The following is a 16,297-nucleotide window of genomic DNA, read 5'->3' as shown; positions in this document are numbered from 1 at the left end:
GAATGATCTCATTTGGATTTATTGAGTCAAACACCAAAGCAGCACATAACTACAATAGTGGTGGAAAATAAAAAAGTGTAAAAGTACACAAAGTGTTAATAATTTGTTGAATGACCTTTCACTGTAATTAAAGCTGCAAGTCTTTAGTGGTCTCTACCACATTAGGAGACTGACATTTTCCCCATCAAGCTTAGATTTATTTAAATTGACTTGAACTTTGTTGTTTTATGTTTCATATGTAAAATTACTGAATATGAGATATCTATGTATATGTATATTTGTGTTAATGCTGTCATACTGTGAAACTGTTTGTTTTTTTCTCTCAAGGTCATCATTCCATAATATCTCTTATGGTCCCATGGCCGTTCATAATCTCTGATTGTTGACTGTTCCACTACACAGAGAATGACCGCTATTATACGCCGTGACAGCAAAACCATAGATCTGTCTCCACAGGATGAGACTGCATAACTAATAACTTGATCATTCCCACAAAAGCTTTGTGTAGCGAGTGCAAAGTCTGGAATGTTTTCAAAGGCAAAATCAAACCCTGCAGCAAATTAGTTCACAGAATAAAACCTAGAGAGGCAGAAGTGGATGACTAATGTGATATTAGACCTTTTGTGCTCCTTGCGAAATAGTTGAAGGGAGTAAATACAGCACTCACCTGCTTTTTAATTTAGTTGCAACAAGTCCTGATTGCTTTCTTTTTTCTTTGTAATCTCGCATTTTTGTTATAATTTTAAGAAATGTATCCTGTCGTTTTCTTTGTAGACCATATGAAATGAAGTCATAAAAAATGGATGTATTTATACCACGGGATCATAACTTGCTACCATAAGATAATTTAAATGTTTTATCTCATTCATCTCAGAATAGTAATATTCCAGCCTGACTAAATCAATCAATCAATCAAATTTTATTTGTATAGCACATTTCAGCAGCAAGGCATTTTGAAGTGCTTTACATCATTACAAACACAGAAACACAATGCAACATAGAATCAATACTCAAAACACAGCATTAAGTCAAGTTCCATCAATAAATTTGTAATTGATTACATTTCAACTAAACCAGTAATTAGGGATGCAACTAATGATTATTTTAGAAATTGATTTTTCTGACATTTTTTTAATAAAGAAAATAGTTACATTCTACAGATTTTTTATTTAACCAATCAAACCTTTTTGATACAACATTACAAATGCATTCAAATATGAAAATAAAGAAATAATTCAGTTCTTCTTTTGTAACTAAAAAAATAAACATTTTATTGCCTAAAATGCTGTAACACAGCATTCCTTTAGTGAATTTGAACCGGCTGAATATAAAGATTTGAAATTCAAAATGACTTACTGCTCTGAATGTTTTTTTTGGGTTTTTTTGCAGCATATGGAATGTTTTTCAGTCCATATACTCCAGTTAGCAGTTAATCGATTAACTTAGTTGATTATTTCATTTATTGATTTATCACAATTAATCTGATTCATCGTTTCAACCTTAGATATAATTTTCCAGCCGATCCATTTAGTTTCTTAATTTAATGCTGCGGATTCCTACTAAAATAAATAGTCTTGCTCCTCCAGTGGCACGCTGAGTAGTGAGGCACCATGGGTAACACAAGTGACCGAGTGTCTGGAGATCGCCATGGGAAAGCCCATCGCTTCGACAGCAGCGGCAGCCACAAGGACCAGGAGTCCAGCAGCAAGATGGTGGATAGCACAGACGACCCCAACGTCTTTAACACACATGGACCTGAGTCAAAGGTATGCGCCCAGTGATGTGTTCAGAATCTTTGATTTTTTTATTTATTTCTTATACATGATTTACATTTCAGATTTCAAACTATCTCTTTACAACAACACAGCATCCAGATGTGTTTGTTTTTAGTCTTCAGGAGACAAAGAATTCACCCCCGATCTGGATGACCTGGTTAAAACCGGTCCTCAAGCTCGACCCACTGTTATTCGCTGGGCTGGCGGGGGTAAAGAAGTCTATATAGCTGGTTCCTTCAATAACTGGAGCAACAAGATACCCCTAAATAAGAGGTGAAGAGGATTAATTAGCTCTAGTTGTCTCACTTTGTTTTATTGGAATCAATCTTGGGGTGACATTTTTTTCATCAGTGCCATATATAGATTTTATTCACCTAAGGAGAAACTCTGGCGTAGAACTGATGTTCCTATTTTTCCCTTTTCTTTTCTGTCTTTAAAGCCACAATGACTTTGTAGCCATTCTGGACCTGCCTGAAGGAGAGCACCAGTACAAGTTTTTTGTAGATGGACAGTGGCTCCATGATCCCTCTGAGGTACAGCAGCATTGCTGTTTGTGCTCATGTCCTTGCAACAAACTTGCACATTTATTCTGCAGGTTTTCAGTTTTTCATCAGACATAGTTGGCCCACTTTGCATTTTAAAATTGATCAGAAATACGAACCTGGGGGAGGGAGAGAAAGCTTCAAATGTTTAAAGAAATAGTTTTTACCTGCCGTGAACTTGAATGAAGTAATTTCAGATTAAAGGCGATTGCAATGACTTGTTTGTATGCAGTAAGGAAGGAAGTGAATTAACGTTATTTTCTTTAGTTCGTCTGTTTTGGATGAACAGTCATCTGTTCATCCAAAAAGAACAGATGACTGTTCCTTTTGGATGTTTTTGTAATGTTCTTTTTACTCATTTGCATCCTCAAGATAACAACACAAAGGCCTAATTCATGACTCCAGCACATTTTCAGGAGGTCATAACCCAAAGAAATGCTATTTTATTGCATTAGAATCCAGTTATGGGTTGTTTTGGTGGGTCAGGCGGGAGCACAAAATCTGTTGTGCCTTCACAAAGCCATGGTGTTTAAATGTAACTAAATCATTAGTACAGACTAAACAATGCTTATTTAGGCTCATATTTGATGGCCCACTAAACTCTGTTCTAATGAGCTGAGAAAGACAAACAGAGAGAGGTGTCCAGGTTTGCTGCTTCTGTTTTGTCACCTCCACGTGTTTAATCGCCTAACACTGCCACCTGACCCAGCAGGACAAAGCCCTTTGTGTTGATAAATAGGAATGTGAAATTAAACCCTGAGCACAGTGTGCACCACAGTTGTGTATCTAGTGTGGTGAGGAGAGGTGGATATTTGGCAGCACTCTTTGTAATACGTCAAACATGCAATAATAGTGAAAGAATAATGACAGAAATGTATTTCTGTTATGATCTTAATTTTATTTTATCTTATTTTAGAAAGACTTTCAGGTTGATTAGTTCTTGTTTGTATTTTATTATAAGATGGCATAATTTTTATTCATAAATTGATCCTTTGCTTCACACCACCACACACACTTGTGGTGTTTTTCTGCTAAAAGATGTATTCTTACCTCCTTCCCACAAAACAGTTAAAACCTTAGTTGTTTTAACAGATGTTTTTTTCCGGTATGCCCTGAAAATAATCATTTGTGATTCAGATAACGAGATGAATTTAGGTCTTTATTCAGGGGCTTTTTTTGTCACAGCTCCAGTTGTTTTAAACTTTTTAATCATTACTCTGACTGTAGATGTATACAGATTTAGATGAGTGACTTAATTTCTCATGGCCTTCCCCCAAATTATGAGAATCAACACAGATCCTATTTGAATGGCATGTTTTCTCTTCTTTCCCATATTGAAGAGGGGCTGAGAGACCTTTTGTCTCACCATATCAGGGAAACTGGAAGTCAACATTTACTAATTAGACGCTGGGACTGACGTAGGATTAAATAATAAGTTAAAGTAATGCCTCAGTTATCTTTGCTGTATTGGGATGTATAGGCGTTTCCTTTAATTTGGCACTGATCTGGTCTAAACAGATATTTTTTATAGTTTAATTAAAAGGTTTCCAAGGTTAGATTATGCTGTTGTAATAAAAAGGTTTGTGCGTTTCTCTTTCTGGGGTAACGGATAACTGTGAAGTGTATTCATCATTCTGATTGTACTGTACTGATCCATTGGGCTCACAGTATGTAAACTAATTACTGACTAAGCCTCTACAAACTGACCACAGTGTATTTGTGTACCACATGAACTTGCTGCTTTGCATGCACTTCTGATTCTGAGTCTCTGGCGTTACTTAATTCTGCTGTCTGAATCTGTTTAGCTTAGAAATGACGTAGCTTAAAAACTGCTTGTTTACGATCTGCGTTGCAGCCAGTGGTAACAAGCCAGCTGGGCACCGTCAACAACCTGATCACTGTGAAGAAGTCGGACTTTGAGGTGTTTGACGCCCTGCAGGTCGACTCTCTGGAGTGCTCCGACACTTCAGGTAAGCCTGCTCTCAATTAGTCGCTTCCTCTTACGCTGTTTTTAATTGTCTCAAGCACAGGTAACAATCAGATACCATTCTTTTATTTATTTATTTTTTTTATGTTTGTGTTGTATCTTCACAGACTTGTCCAGCTCCCCTCCAGGACCTTACAGCCAGGAACAGTACAGCTTTAGACCAGAAGAGCACTTCAAGGCGCCGCCCATCCTCCCTCCTCACCTGCTTCAAGTTATTCTCAACAAAGACACCAATGTATCGGTCAGTGTCTTCACTGGTCTCAGTCTTGCCTCTCCACACGTTGGATACTCGACCTGACCTCTTCCAGCTTCTGAACTAATGACTTTCTTTGTCATCTTTCTTTCTCGGTCTCCTTCAGTGTGATCCTGCCCTGCTGCCTGAACCCAACCATGTCATGCTTAATCACCTTTATGCTCTTTCAATAAAGGTAGGTTTACTAGCAGCTAAGTTTGATATTATATGAAATATTACACTCAATGTTATTTTCTCCGATGGTGTTGCTTCAATTAAACCAGAACTGTTGTTTCTCTTTCTGTTGTGACTGTTTTAAATTAAACAGAGTGGCTCGCGAAAATATTCATGTTAGAAACCCAAAGCTTTAATGTATTTTATTGTGATTTAATGTGATTCACTAACCCAACGCTTATTTTTTGAAAATTTCTAAACATCAACATTGACCATTTTCAAGTGGATATACAGTTTTATATTTTACTTATTTAGCCAGCTATAAGCTATGGCGGCTTATATTACTTTATGCGCTGAATAAAATCCAACCTATACTCCATTCCATTCTAAACATTGAATGTGGAAAAATAAACGTGGAAATAAATAAATGTGGAAAAATTATTTTGGATATATAATTTTTATTTTTTGAATAATTTTTAGAATTTATTCAAATCAAATTTGTGTTATTTTATATTGCTATCATGTTCAAAATAAATACAATTTAAAGAAAAAGAAAAATTGGTGTCAGAAAAAAATTTGCCAAAAATGTTTTTCCTATTGAACCATATCAAAAATGTTAGAAACCATAGCATAGTTTTACTTGGTTTATCACATAAAATCTCAATAAAACCTTTTTGTTACGGTGTGACAAAAGGTGAAAAAGAGGGCTATGGATTCTTCTCCGTTTATGATTGCTATTTTAAAAACAATTAGTGTCTTTGTGCCATTTTGTCTTGGGTGCTGCTACATAAAATTCTTCAGTCGTTACTTGTTTTCTCTTGGCTTTAACCTGGCACAGTTTTCCCTTAACGTGTTTTCTCCCCGTGTGCAGGACGGAGTGATGGTCCTCAGTGCTACCCACAGATACAAGAAGAAATATGTCACCTCTTTGCTTTACAAGCCCATCTAAGCTGCTGCTCATGTGCCCTAGAGTTCTTTCTTTTTAAGAGAGAAGCATGTTTGACTCCAGCTGCTTTTGTTGACTCTTTTTATTGCGTTTGGCCGAATCTTGCAGCGAAACACTTTTACAAGCAATTTTAGCACCGGTTGCTCTGAGTGAGACTGCACTTCTGTCTACAATAGGGCTCTGTACGAAAGTAGAAGTGTGTTTGTGTTGGGTTTCAGGGAGAGATTACCGTACTGTGGCATTAAATCCTAATGACTACACGTGAGACTGAATCAGTCGCAGCATGTTGAGATTGTTTTTCCATCTTGGTTTGCAAAAAAAAAAAAGAAAAAAAAATCTTGTAACTTTTGTGAGGCAGATAACTCGTGAAGATCTGTGGTGGGATGTTAGTGAGGAGCGTCAGCTTCCAAACGGTTACCTCTGCATGCTTTATCTGACTGTGTTACAGTCCCCTACACTCCTCGACCCCCCATTCCTGCATGCAGAATGAGGGACAGACCCTCTCCACTGTTTTAACCTGAGTGAGATAATGCGCCATAAAAGCAGCTCAAAGAACTGGAGGCACGACTTTCTGCTTTGATCTACTTCGCGGTGGAGTCTACTGCATCTCCTAAACCGACCTGAAAACAAAGAATCGATTTCAGTTTCCCTAGCAAAATGGTTTCTGTACACTGTGTTGTAAAAGTATTCATACGCTTTGAGTTTTTCTTTCACTGCAGCTACAAACTTTAATTAATTTTGGTGGGGATGTATATGGTAGACCACACCAAATCTCAGGAGCTCCTCCCAAGTTACAAAGAGCCTTTTTCTCTTTTAATGCTCTCATTTCATGTACTGTTGGTTCAGATGGATGGCCATTCCTTGGTATGGTTATGTAGTTTAAGAGTGTAAGAATTTTTATTTATCAGATAACGGATTGAACAGAGCTCTGTGAGATGTTCAAAGCGTGGGATGTTATGTAACTGAGCTTTGCTTTAAATGTTTTACAACTTTATCCCTTCACTAAGTTCCTCCAACAAACCTTCATACCGAGATTAACCAAATAGGTCAATACTCAAAGCAATTGATAGTAAAGTGTTTTATTCAGGGGTATCAAAGTTAAGGGGTCATGCTTCAAACATTAGTTAGTAACCAAATTTGAATAGCATTTGTAATTTTCCTTTCAGAATTTTGCAATACTTTGTGTTGATCTCAGATAAAAAAATCCCAATGGAGAAAAAGTTCAAGGGGTCTGAATACTTTTTGAAAAAATTGGAGCCGCTAAGCCGGGAAAACTCCGTGAACCGATGGAGAATATTGTTGAATAGCCTGTGTTCAATTTCTGTTGTTGCCTTTAAGCAGATGAGATTGTGAGCACTTTACCATCCTGTGAGCAGGATGTGATGTGATCGTGTAACTATGCAGCAGCGCACAACTCTTGCTCTTTAGCTTCTCTGATTAAATGTATGCTTGTGTTAGATTTACTAAATAGTTCTATTTACCAAACATGAATGTACTGTCTTTTTGTTGCATGTAGAGGAAACGTGTCAGCAGGCTTCTCTTTTTAATACCTACAGCTTGGGAGGACACGTTCAGAAAGCGATCACCACATGAACTGAGGAGGCTGTGATGACTAGTAGCTGCCATAGAGTTAAATGTACATTTTGTTCACTTGTGTGTTCATGAAAATATTTAAGTGTTTTTATTTTCATTTGGTGTGCTGCTCTTTGGGCTGAATTAATTGTGTGCACATAAAAAAAAAAAAGGGACTCTAAAACCCTGTCAGTGTTCACATAGCAAGCTGAAAGCATTTTGTTAATGTTGAGCCTGCCTGCGACATTGAGTCCATTGCATTTATGAGGCTCAGAGAACCGATGAGGCAGTTTTAAGAAGTGCCGCGAACACAGTTTTAAAACTAAAGCCAAAACTTGAATATTTTTGCAGCCCTATTGTGAATGTTGCAAATAAAGATTGGACGCTGATTGTAATCCAATTTCTGATGCTTTTTTATTTGTGTTTTTGTTATTTGTCATGTATTTCTTGTATACACTTGTCAACCAGACAAATTAAAGTTCTACTTTCTCTGCTGCTTTGAGGGGATGCTATTGGCAGATAGTTTCAGCAGATCATATTGCTTTAACAGGCGGGTACATTTTGCATGTTGGCATATTATCCATTAGGAGGCATTTTAAGTCAGTTGTTATTAGTCCTGGTATTATTGACTACAATATATATTATTTTACAGATTTTTTTTTCTGTTAGTATTGAAACGTATACCCACCTTTATGCCACACGTCTAACTAAATAAACAGTTTATTGCAAATAATTGTTGTAGAAAGCCCGATGCAACAAACAGATTTAGACGCTTCCTAGAGAAGGGTGCCCGTACCAAAATGGCTACTGCGTTAACGCTTCCTTTAAGCGACCGCTACGCATTTACATTTGTGCATTTCAAGCATCGTATTTATTTTTGATTTTAGCGGATGTAGGGCAATAAAAAAAGCTATTCAAGCGAACAAGTTGTGGATATTTCAATGTTGTCCTCAGCGTATCGCTATGTCGCAAATTAAAAAGACACAACTACGCATGCGCAACGGTTGCTGTGGTTACCTGTACACAGGTTTTCTCTTACATTCAAAATGGTAAGTTTTGACAAGTTTTGTCTATTGAAAACGATTAATATTTAGATTATTTTTGTCAGAACATGTTTTACATTACTTCCGGTGGAGTTCACGTTTTTAAATAGGTCAAAACGTCCTAATTTGTTTTCTCACTATTTTTTTAAAATGAAAATACTAGCCTGCAAAAGTATTTCTGAAGGTGAAAGAAAACTCAGCACAACAGTTGATCAGTCACTTCCTTTGTATCAGTATAACAGAAATTCTAAAAAGCATCTTCATATCAGGAGACTACATGTCGAGTTTTTCTATTATGAGCTTCTTTTTAAAAAAAATTGTACTAATGTAGTAATGTAGTGTCAAGTTACATAAAATACCATTAAAATACAAGGAAGTTTGTAGTTGTGATGCAATAAAATGTGAAAATGTTTGTAAAGTTATAATAATTTTGCATGTAAGTTAGACACAAACTGGTCTGTTTATTGTTTAAAATCTTTTATCTTCTAGAGTGTCTCCAGACTTGGCATGAAAATTATCTCTTAAACTAAAGTATTATCTGGAGATAATACTGTCTTTGTCTTTCTCTTTGTGTGTTCTTTATTTTGGTTTTCTGGACCTTGGAATCTTAAATGTAAAAATGGTCTTCTTCAAATCCTAATGTCTAATGTTAAACCTTGATTTCATTTTTTCTTGCATGTCCCTTTGTAACTTTCTTTTTTGCGAATGATAGCCACCCAAGAAGAAAAAGGTATGTGCGAGAAGCACACAGTTAGTCCATTTAATCTCACAATAAATACCTTTAATCCCTATACTTTCTTTAAATTTAAATTTTCCTACACTATCCAGTCTCTAGATAGAATAAAGCAGTTAGCTTTCTCTGTTAAACACTCTCATTTTGGATGTTTCTAGAAGAAAGGCAGGATGACTAAAGCAGAGAGGTTAAAGAAGCAGCAAGAGGAAGAAGGTAATTCTTATGTTATAACTCTTATAGCTACAATAAAGGTAGCTTTATTTATTACCTTTATTTTGTTGTATAAAGAATGCATCTATTTTAAAGCATTCAACATTTTATTTTAAACCTCCACTCATAAATAAACTTTCTTGCAGCTTATAGATACAATTGAAAGCATGTACATACACTGTATAAAAATGCACGTTCTTATGACTTCATACTAATCTTTTCCTGTTAGTTCAGCTAGAATTACCTAAATTATTATTCTAAATACATGGATAATGGTATATATCTGAGCTTGTTGTGTTTGTCATACTGTCAAAGTATGTAATAATGTGACAATATCTATAGTAAATCTCACAAGTACTGTAGTCCCATTTCTTCCTCAAAATCTTCGTAGTTCTCCATTTTTTATGTTAGGACTGTCACAATAACAAATCTTGCTGGATGATAAATTGTCCCATTAATCATTGTGAGAAACTATGTTTTTTTTTTTAGAATGTTTTCAAGTAACATAATTACATAATAGTACAAGTTGAACCTCTCAAAGACCAATGAACTTTAATTTTGTAAAGAACACGTAACACTAGAAGAGGAAGATATTTTAAATGGCCAAAATAAAACAGGAATAAAAACCACACACACACACCAGAAACCAATAAATAAAATAGACTGTGAAGTGTATTTATTGAAGGGCAATAGTCTATGAGTATTGCCCTTGAAAGTAGTTTGAAGGGCAATACTTTGAAGGGCATAAGCGATAGGCAATTTTCTTTCATACATTTATGTCTTGATACAGATCTTAAACTTAATTCATAATAGTTTTTAAAAGTCTTAGTTTTGAATTGGTGAATTCTACAGAAACTGTGTTTGATTATAATTTGGACTTTCCCAGATTGCTTAGTAATCTTACTGTATGTAAACTTTGAAATTTCTAGAAAAAAAGTCATTTAAAAAATAGAAATAGTTTTGACCTAAGCAAGGAAAAGGTTTCAGATAATTAAATTTCTAATTCTCATTATGTAGTGTTTGTCAACATTTTCTTTTAATTGGCAGTGGTGAAGTGACTCTCATACATTTGTTTGGTGTCCTGTTGGTCTTCAGAGGCAGCCCGGCTGCAAGCCGAAAAAGAAGAACAGGAGAGACTGGAAAGACAGAGAAAGCTGGAGGAGATACAAAGGCTAGAGGAAAAGGCAAGATCCTTGCAGAATAAGCTCCAAACTTTGGTGCAATATTTCTATTCTATTCCTAATTCACCAAATAAGATTGGTGGCATTAGTTCGGAACAACTGCATGCAACTTTGATTTCTGCACTCAGTGTAAAATAATGTAATACCTCTGCTGACAGGCAGAGCAGAACAGAGACTTGGAGCTTACCGAACTGCGCCTTCTGCTGGAGGAAAACTACTCTGCAATAATCAAATGGAAGGTTGATGCTGCAGAAAAGGCAGAGGTAGCGTTCACAATAATAATTGATTCTTTTCAGCATTTAAATATAAAAAAGACTTACTTCATAGCTTGAGAATTTTTTTTTAGGCATCTCTGCTTATAAAGTACGCGAATTATATTGACTTAGGGATTTACGTGTGACCAATCTTGATAGTTAAGCATAGCAATTGCTGTCCAATCTTTGTGCTCAGTGGGAGAGATACATGCTTTGCGATGGAGTCCCAGACGCAAAGGACCAGCGGGCGGTCAATACATTTGTCACCTTGTGGAAGGATTACTCAGACTCCAACATTGGAGAGGAGCTTCAACTATGCAACTCAGCAGTAAAGGTGTGTATCCATATTACACACTTTTGTACAGTGTTTACAGTGTTGACTCAGGGAGACCACATATTAAAAACCATGTATAATCTTCCATTCTTTTCATAATCATGCTCTACTTTTTTGACAGTCATCTAAAATGCCAGTAAAGCACATTAAAGGTCTGTGGATGTAATGTGAAAGCATGTGAAACAGTTCAAGAATGAGAATGTTTTTGCAAGGCGCTGTAATAGCAGGGGTTGTATTTGTAGCTTATTGAAGACTTGGATGAGCTTGTGAAAGAGGCCAAAGATCCAGAGTTGGTCCCAAAGTACCATGATGCTCTCATAGAGGTCCAGGAGATTCTCCATGCTAAGCACCTTTTCATAACTGAGAAGCTCCTAAAGGTAGGATCAAAATAAGCTTCATTTGTGTTAGCAAAGGAAGAGCCCAATATGTGGAAACCCGTTTTGCTGAATCCTCCTGTTTCGTTTTCGTCACAGGGAGCAAGCGACAACATTGACCCTGACACAAGGAACATGCAGACTGTGTCCAAACATACAAATGTGACGCTGTGTCTCTGGGCCAACCTTTTCAAAAACCCAAGGTTAGTGTGTGAATCGGTTGGGAATATTCAGATCCATTCCCTGTCCTCGCACTGACACACTCCTGGGTTTGGATTTTCTGTTTTTAGCTTTACAGGTTTCGACTTTAACGAAGCTGGCCTGAGCTTTAAGCTTCCTGAGGAGCTGGCTGTGAGCGACATCGCCGTGCGGATCCTCCACACCCACTATGACCACCTGTCAATACTGTCCAGGCTCAGGCATACACCTCAGAAGCCGATAGTGGAGGAGATTCCGCCGCCTGGCCAGGAGCCAGAGGAAACCCAGGTTGGTCAAACAAATCAGCTCCTGCTTAAGCAATATTTTCATTTGAACTGTTTATTGTTTATTTGAATGGGGACAAGTATTTACCAAACACTAATATTTATAGCCTTAGCTAAGTTGCAATACATGTCCCTAGATGGACTTTTAACCACATAGAGATATGATAATATCGAGACAGCAGAACCAGAAGTCATCCAGTACATCATCAAGCGATAAAACAAGGGATATGAGAGCAGAATGTGAGCAAAACCTTCAGGAAATGATCATGGCTGCTTCTAAACCTGATTCCTTTTAAGATGCTCTTTCACCCTCAGTTTAAAAAGGTGCCATTCTGAAACCTGTTCCATGTCCTCAGGCAAGAAATCCACATATTGATGGCTGATTGTCCAGAAGAAGTTTTGCGAAAGTACTTTTTCTCAACATGTGTCTCAAATTTTAGATGAGAATCCATAATTCTGCCCAAATATTTCACATGAGGAATCTGCTTAAAATACTGGCCATTAATTTTCAAGTTTCAATCAGAGCTACTGATCACCAAGCAGGACATTAAAGAAAAACAAGTTAATACTGTTTTTTTTTTCCGCATTTAAAGTAAGAAATGACCTCTCAAACCATGCTACAACAGAAATGAGCAATTGTGACAATTGACATGAGACTGAGGTGATGTCTGTACCGGACACATATACAGCAGTATCATCAGCGTGCATCTGCAAACCCACACCAAGGCAAACTTCAACCAGGGACCAAATACTGTTTCTGTAACACTTATAGCCAGGTACATCAGTGAAACTAGTTTGCGTTTAAAGAGAAAAAATGAAGGTGTGAATGTGTTAATAGTGTCTTAATTTCATTGAGTTTAGGAAGCAGACTACTAATATTAAGCTGTCCACGAAGTATGCCTTTCGACTTTGAGATCTTGCCTCATAAAACCTCTGCATGGCTCACAGTAGGAAGAGTGGGAGAGTTTTGAATGCTACTCACAGATCTTTTTATGCTGTAGTGTGATTTTTGTTCTTCCTGATTTGTCAAAATAGCGGCCATGTTTCTTCCAAAAGATGACTTTGTGACGACCCAAACCCGTTGCCTTGCTTTCCTTTTCCCACTGCAGGATGGTGATTGCACCAGTGAACTGCCCAGTTGCCCCCACAGTCCAACCAGTGAACCGTCCATAAAAAGCACCAGCCCGCCATCTTCAGAGGAAAGCATGATACCTACACAGACAGAAGTACTCAGTGGTCACAGTTCCAGCCTGGTTTCATCTGTTTGTCCAAGTAAAGAAATAAAACAAAAAAAAAACTTGATGTAGAATCTTTAAAATTAGATCTTTTTATTCTCTTCAGAAGTCGACATTACTCTTTAAAACTTATGTAATTTTCCACCTTGAAATAAAAGGATTTTCTTTATCCACAGCCAAGGATCCATCTTGGCCCAGCTTGGCCCAGCTGAACTGCTTGAGTTCCGCTGGGCCTGAATTCGAAGAGACAGAAAATGACTCAGAGGTTGTAAATCTGATTCAGTACACAACCCTGGGTGGAGTTTTCTACTATGATCTGCTTCAACTCCCACCTCAGCCTATCAGGAGGAAAGGGTACACAATACTGCAGGTGATTAGAATAGGAGTTTTGTACCAAAAGCCTCAGCTCAGGTTGACTTCAGCAGAGCCTGAGAGATCAATGGCTTGTTCTTCTAGATGGTGGACGAGCTGAAGGTGTTCCCTTACCCAACAGAAAGGCCCAAGAATGAGGAATGTCCCGATGACCCAACAGAAGCACCCAACAATAAGCCGTGCTCCCCCGTTGGGGTGTGCGTTGTGCTTCCTGAGTGGGTTATCTTCATGGAAATGCCACTTGTGGCTCGCTGGGATGCTGAAGGTACATGCATCAGAAACCAGCATAGGAGCTGGACAGTAGTTTTCATCCCTCTTGAACCTTTTCATACGTTATGTTACAATAATAAAATGCGAGGGGAAAAGATCCTTTTTCACAATAGTGATACTTTGTGTTGATTTATTGCACAGAGTCCTGATCAAATACGCTGACGTTTTAAGACATAATGGAACAAAATGTGAAAAGGTTCCAAAGGAATGAATGCTTTTTGTACTGTAAAGCCACTAATAGTGACTTCTGCATACCCAGATGGCCGCTGGCGAAAGGATGGCATCACCAACGTCTCCTACGAGGAGGCAGAAGGCAAAATCTCCTTTGAGATGGAATCATTCCAGATCTTTACACTGATGCACAACACCTTCGCCAACTTTCCTTTCCAGGGCTGGGAGCTGCGGCCGCTGGGCCAAAACTCAGCTGTTTTTACTGTCAAGGGGGCTCTCATTGAGGTCTCCATAACCATTAAGGCAAGACACTTTTTTCTGTTCACCTGCTGTTGGAGAAAAATATTTAGATATGAGTTAAATGGCTTTTATTTTGGTTTCTAAGAATATTTCTCACAAAAATTGTTCCAATGTACATCTTTATTGGCAAAATGTAAATTAATACAAAGTGAATTTATTAAGAAGAACAAAACGTTAACATTTTGTTTGTTATGAATTTGATGAACAGAATAGTCAGTGTATGCTGTGGCTGGCGCACAGTAGAGGCCTCTCTCACCTCGTGGGGCAGTGGATGAGCGCACCAGCTCTGCAGAAAGCCATGCTCAAGGCAGGGATCGACATCTTTGTTAACGAGAACACACACAAATACGTCAGCATCTGCAAGAAGGTCTGCATCCTTTAGCAATTTCGTTTGATCATTTTGCAAAAAAGATACAGGAATGCTCTGACTTTTGTGTTCGCTATATGGGTTATGGGGGTTAGACTTCTTGAAAATGAGCAACATGTTAACTGGAGAAGTTTTCCATCTTGCCATGTTTTTTTTTTTTTTTACATTAAAAGGAAATGTGCCTAAAGGTCTCTTTAACGATGGACAGCATTTGATTCATACCAAAAAAAACCCTTTAGACTAACACTAGATTACAGGATAGGAACTGTTGGTGCTTCACTAACGCAACATGGGGGACCCACTACATTGAAACTGACCTAACTTGATTGTGCAAGTCAGTAAATCACATTTTGTTCTTCACAGCATCAGAAAATATTCTGCTTCTTTCTGCTCTTTTTCAGAACCCACTTATAGAACAGTTTGCTTATGACCAGATGGCCCTCTTTGCATCAGCTTGTGCTTTTAAATGGAGCAAGTGGAACGACACATGTGGAGAGGAGAATCTGGTCCTTCAGGTATTTTTATTCACTGTAACCTTTATTTTTCTTTAGAGATGATGTAAATCAATCAATAAAATTTATTATAAAAAGCAGTGCTGGACATGTACTAAGGCTGGACAATACATCAGTAACGATATATAAATTGCGAAAGAAACATGATCAATATCTTTAGATAATACATCTGATGGAATTTTCAATATATAGAATATTCACTGAACTCTGATCCAAAACCGCACAGCATTCTGGGGGATGTAGGCAGAGTGAAAGGCTTTAGCTGCTTAACCTCACACCGCCAGCTAAGCAAGGTCGGGCAGCATCTACAAACTTGCTCACTGGTTACTTAGCAACAACCTGTTGAGTAACATGCGCAGCAGCAGTTTTATGTTTCGCCACTGTGCCTCATAACATAGTGGAGTGAAAACTGCGGATTAAACAGGAAAGGTCATGCCACCATGTTGGCAGTATTTCAGATATTTAAAACAAAATAATAATCAATAATTACTGATTATTGTCCAGAAGTAAAACTCATTCATTTTACTTCTGCACTGCATTAATCACCAGCAACATGTCTGGTTCACTTAACTGACTTCAGTTTTGTTAGGGTCAGGGATCAACTTGTGGAGACACTCCAAGCATAGTTCGGACATAAATATATACACTTTACAGTTTACAGCACTACTTTCTGGGAGCATGAAATGCCCCCAAATATATTTAGCAATTTAGATGGTGTGTGACAAATAGTGGAAAAGTTCAAAAGCCAAGAATACTTCTGCAAATACTGTAGCTGAGTGGCTTGAACAAAGACTAAGGAAAGACCACACAACCAAATGTAGTACATCTTAATTGTTCTGTTGTACTCATCTGTGTGTTCATCTTCTCTGCTAGGGGTCTGAGCACCTTAAAATCGGCCTTGTACCTGAAGACTCTTGGAGTACTTACTTTATGGGTTCACAGAGGACTAGGCAACTGGAGATCACTGAGAACAGTGAAGACTTTTCCATAGACCACGCTGCTGGCAGCGAGTTCCACTCCACACTCATCCATCTTCTGCAGGATAGCATGAGTCCTGATGGGTTAGCTTTGGTCAGACAGTCCCATTACTGCTTCATTGACACGGTGCAAACCCTGCTTTCTGCTACTAGACCCCTGGTTTTTTCATAAATTGTGATAGACCAGGGGTCAATAACTTGCGACTCACAATGGCTCAGCTAATATCTTTAAATACAGCTATGATAATAACAAA

At 37.7% G+C, this 16,297-nt stretch overlaps 2 protein-coding genes across 6 annotated transcripts in view; both read left to right on the top strand.

The window, feature by feature from the left end:
- The window catches only part of prkab2 (protein kinase, AMP-activated, beta 2 non-catalytic subunit), an 8,593-nt gene extending 970 nt beyond the window's left edge, over window positions 1-7,623 (top strand). For all 4 annotated transcript variants that reach the window (XM_028020416.1, XM_028020417.1, XM_028020419.1 and 1 more), the window contains 7 exons: window positions 1,587-1,766; window positions 1,891-2,048; window positions 2,215-2,308; window positions 4,173-4,287; window positions 4,412-4,545; window positions 4,664-4,732; window positions 5,582-7,623. In XM_028020416.1, the coding sequence (XP_027876217.1) occupies window positions 1,611-1,766; window positions 1,891-2,048; window positions 2,215-2,308; window positions 4,173-4,287; window positions 4,412-4,545; window positions 4,664-4,732; window positions 5,582-5,659 (804 nt within the window). In that variant the 5' untranslated portion in view covers window positions 1,587-1,610 and the 3' untranslated portion in view covers window positions 5,660-7,623. The remainder of the gene's footprint in view (window positions 1-1,586; window positions 1,767-1,890; window positions 2,049-2,214; window positions 2,309-4,172; window positions 4,288-4,411; window positions 4,546-4,663; window positions 4,733-5,581) is intronic.
- dnai7 (dynein axonemal intermediate chain 7) overlaps window positions 1-16,297 on the top strand; it is a 21,601-nt gene extending 5,304 nt beyond the window's left edge. The window contains exons 1-16 of one of the 2 annotated variants that reach the window (XM_028020411.1): window positions 7,777-8,277; window positions 8,984-9,001; window positions 9,163-9,217; window positions 10,310-10,398; window positions 10,554-10,658; window positions 10,846-10,983; window positions 11,226-11,360; window positions 11,457-11,560; window positions 11,648-11,843; window positions 12,949-13,111; window positions 13,251-13,444; window positions 13,531-13,711; window positions 13,976-14,190; window positions 14,396-14,554; window positions 14,956-15,069; window positions 15,940-16,297. In XM_028020411.1, coding sequence (XP_027876212.1) covers window positions 8,275-8,277; window positions 8,984-9,001; window positions 9,163-9,217; window positions 10,310-10,398; window positions 10,554-10,658; window positions 10,846-10,983; window positions 11,226-11,360; window positions 11,457-11,560; window positions 11,648-11,843; window positions 12,949-13,111; window positions 13,251-13,444; window positions 13,531-13,711; window positions 13,976-14,190; window positions 14,396-14,554; window positions 14,956-15,069; window positions 15,940-16,215 — 2,145 coding nt within the window. In that variant the 5' untranslated portion in view covers window positions 7,777-8,274 and the 3' untranslated portion in view covers window positions 16,216-16,297. Of the gene's footprint in view, window positions 1-7,776; window positions 8,278-8,983; window positions 9,002-9,162; window positions 9,218-10,309; window positions 10,399-10,553; window positions 10,659-10,845; window positions 10,984-11,225; window positions 11,361-11,456; window positions 11,561-11,647; window positions 11,844-12,948; window positions 13,112-13,250; window positions 13,445-13,530; window positions 13,712-13,975; window positions 14,191-14,395; window positions 14,555-14,955; window positions 15,070-15,939 lie in introns of those variants that run through there. The other variant, XM_028020412.1, reaches the window with a different exon arrangement.

Source organism: Xiphophorus couchianus, chromosome 6 (genome assembly GCF_001444195.1).
Source record: "Xiphophorus couchianus chromosome 6, X_couchianus-1.0, whole genome shotgun sequence".
NCBI classification, from domain to species: domain Eukaryota; kingdom Metazoa; phylum Chordata; class Actinopteri; order Cyprinodontiformes; family Poeciliidae; genus Xiphophorus; species Xiphophorus couchianus.
Note: the sequence above shows the minus strand (reverse complement) of the source record. Positions and strands in the feature narration are given on the sequence as shown.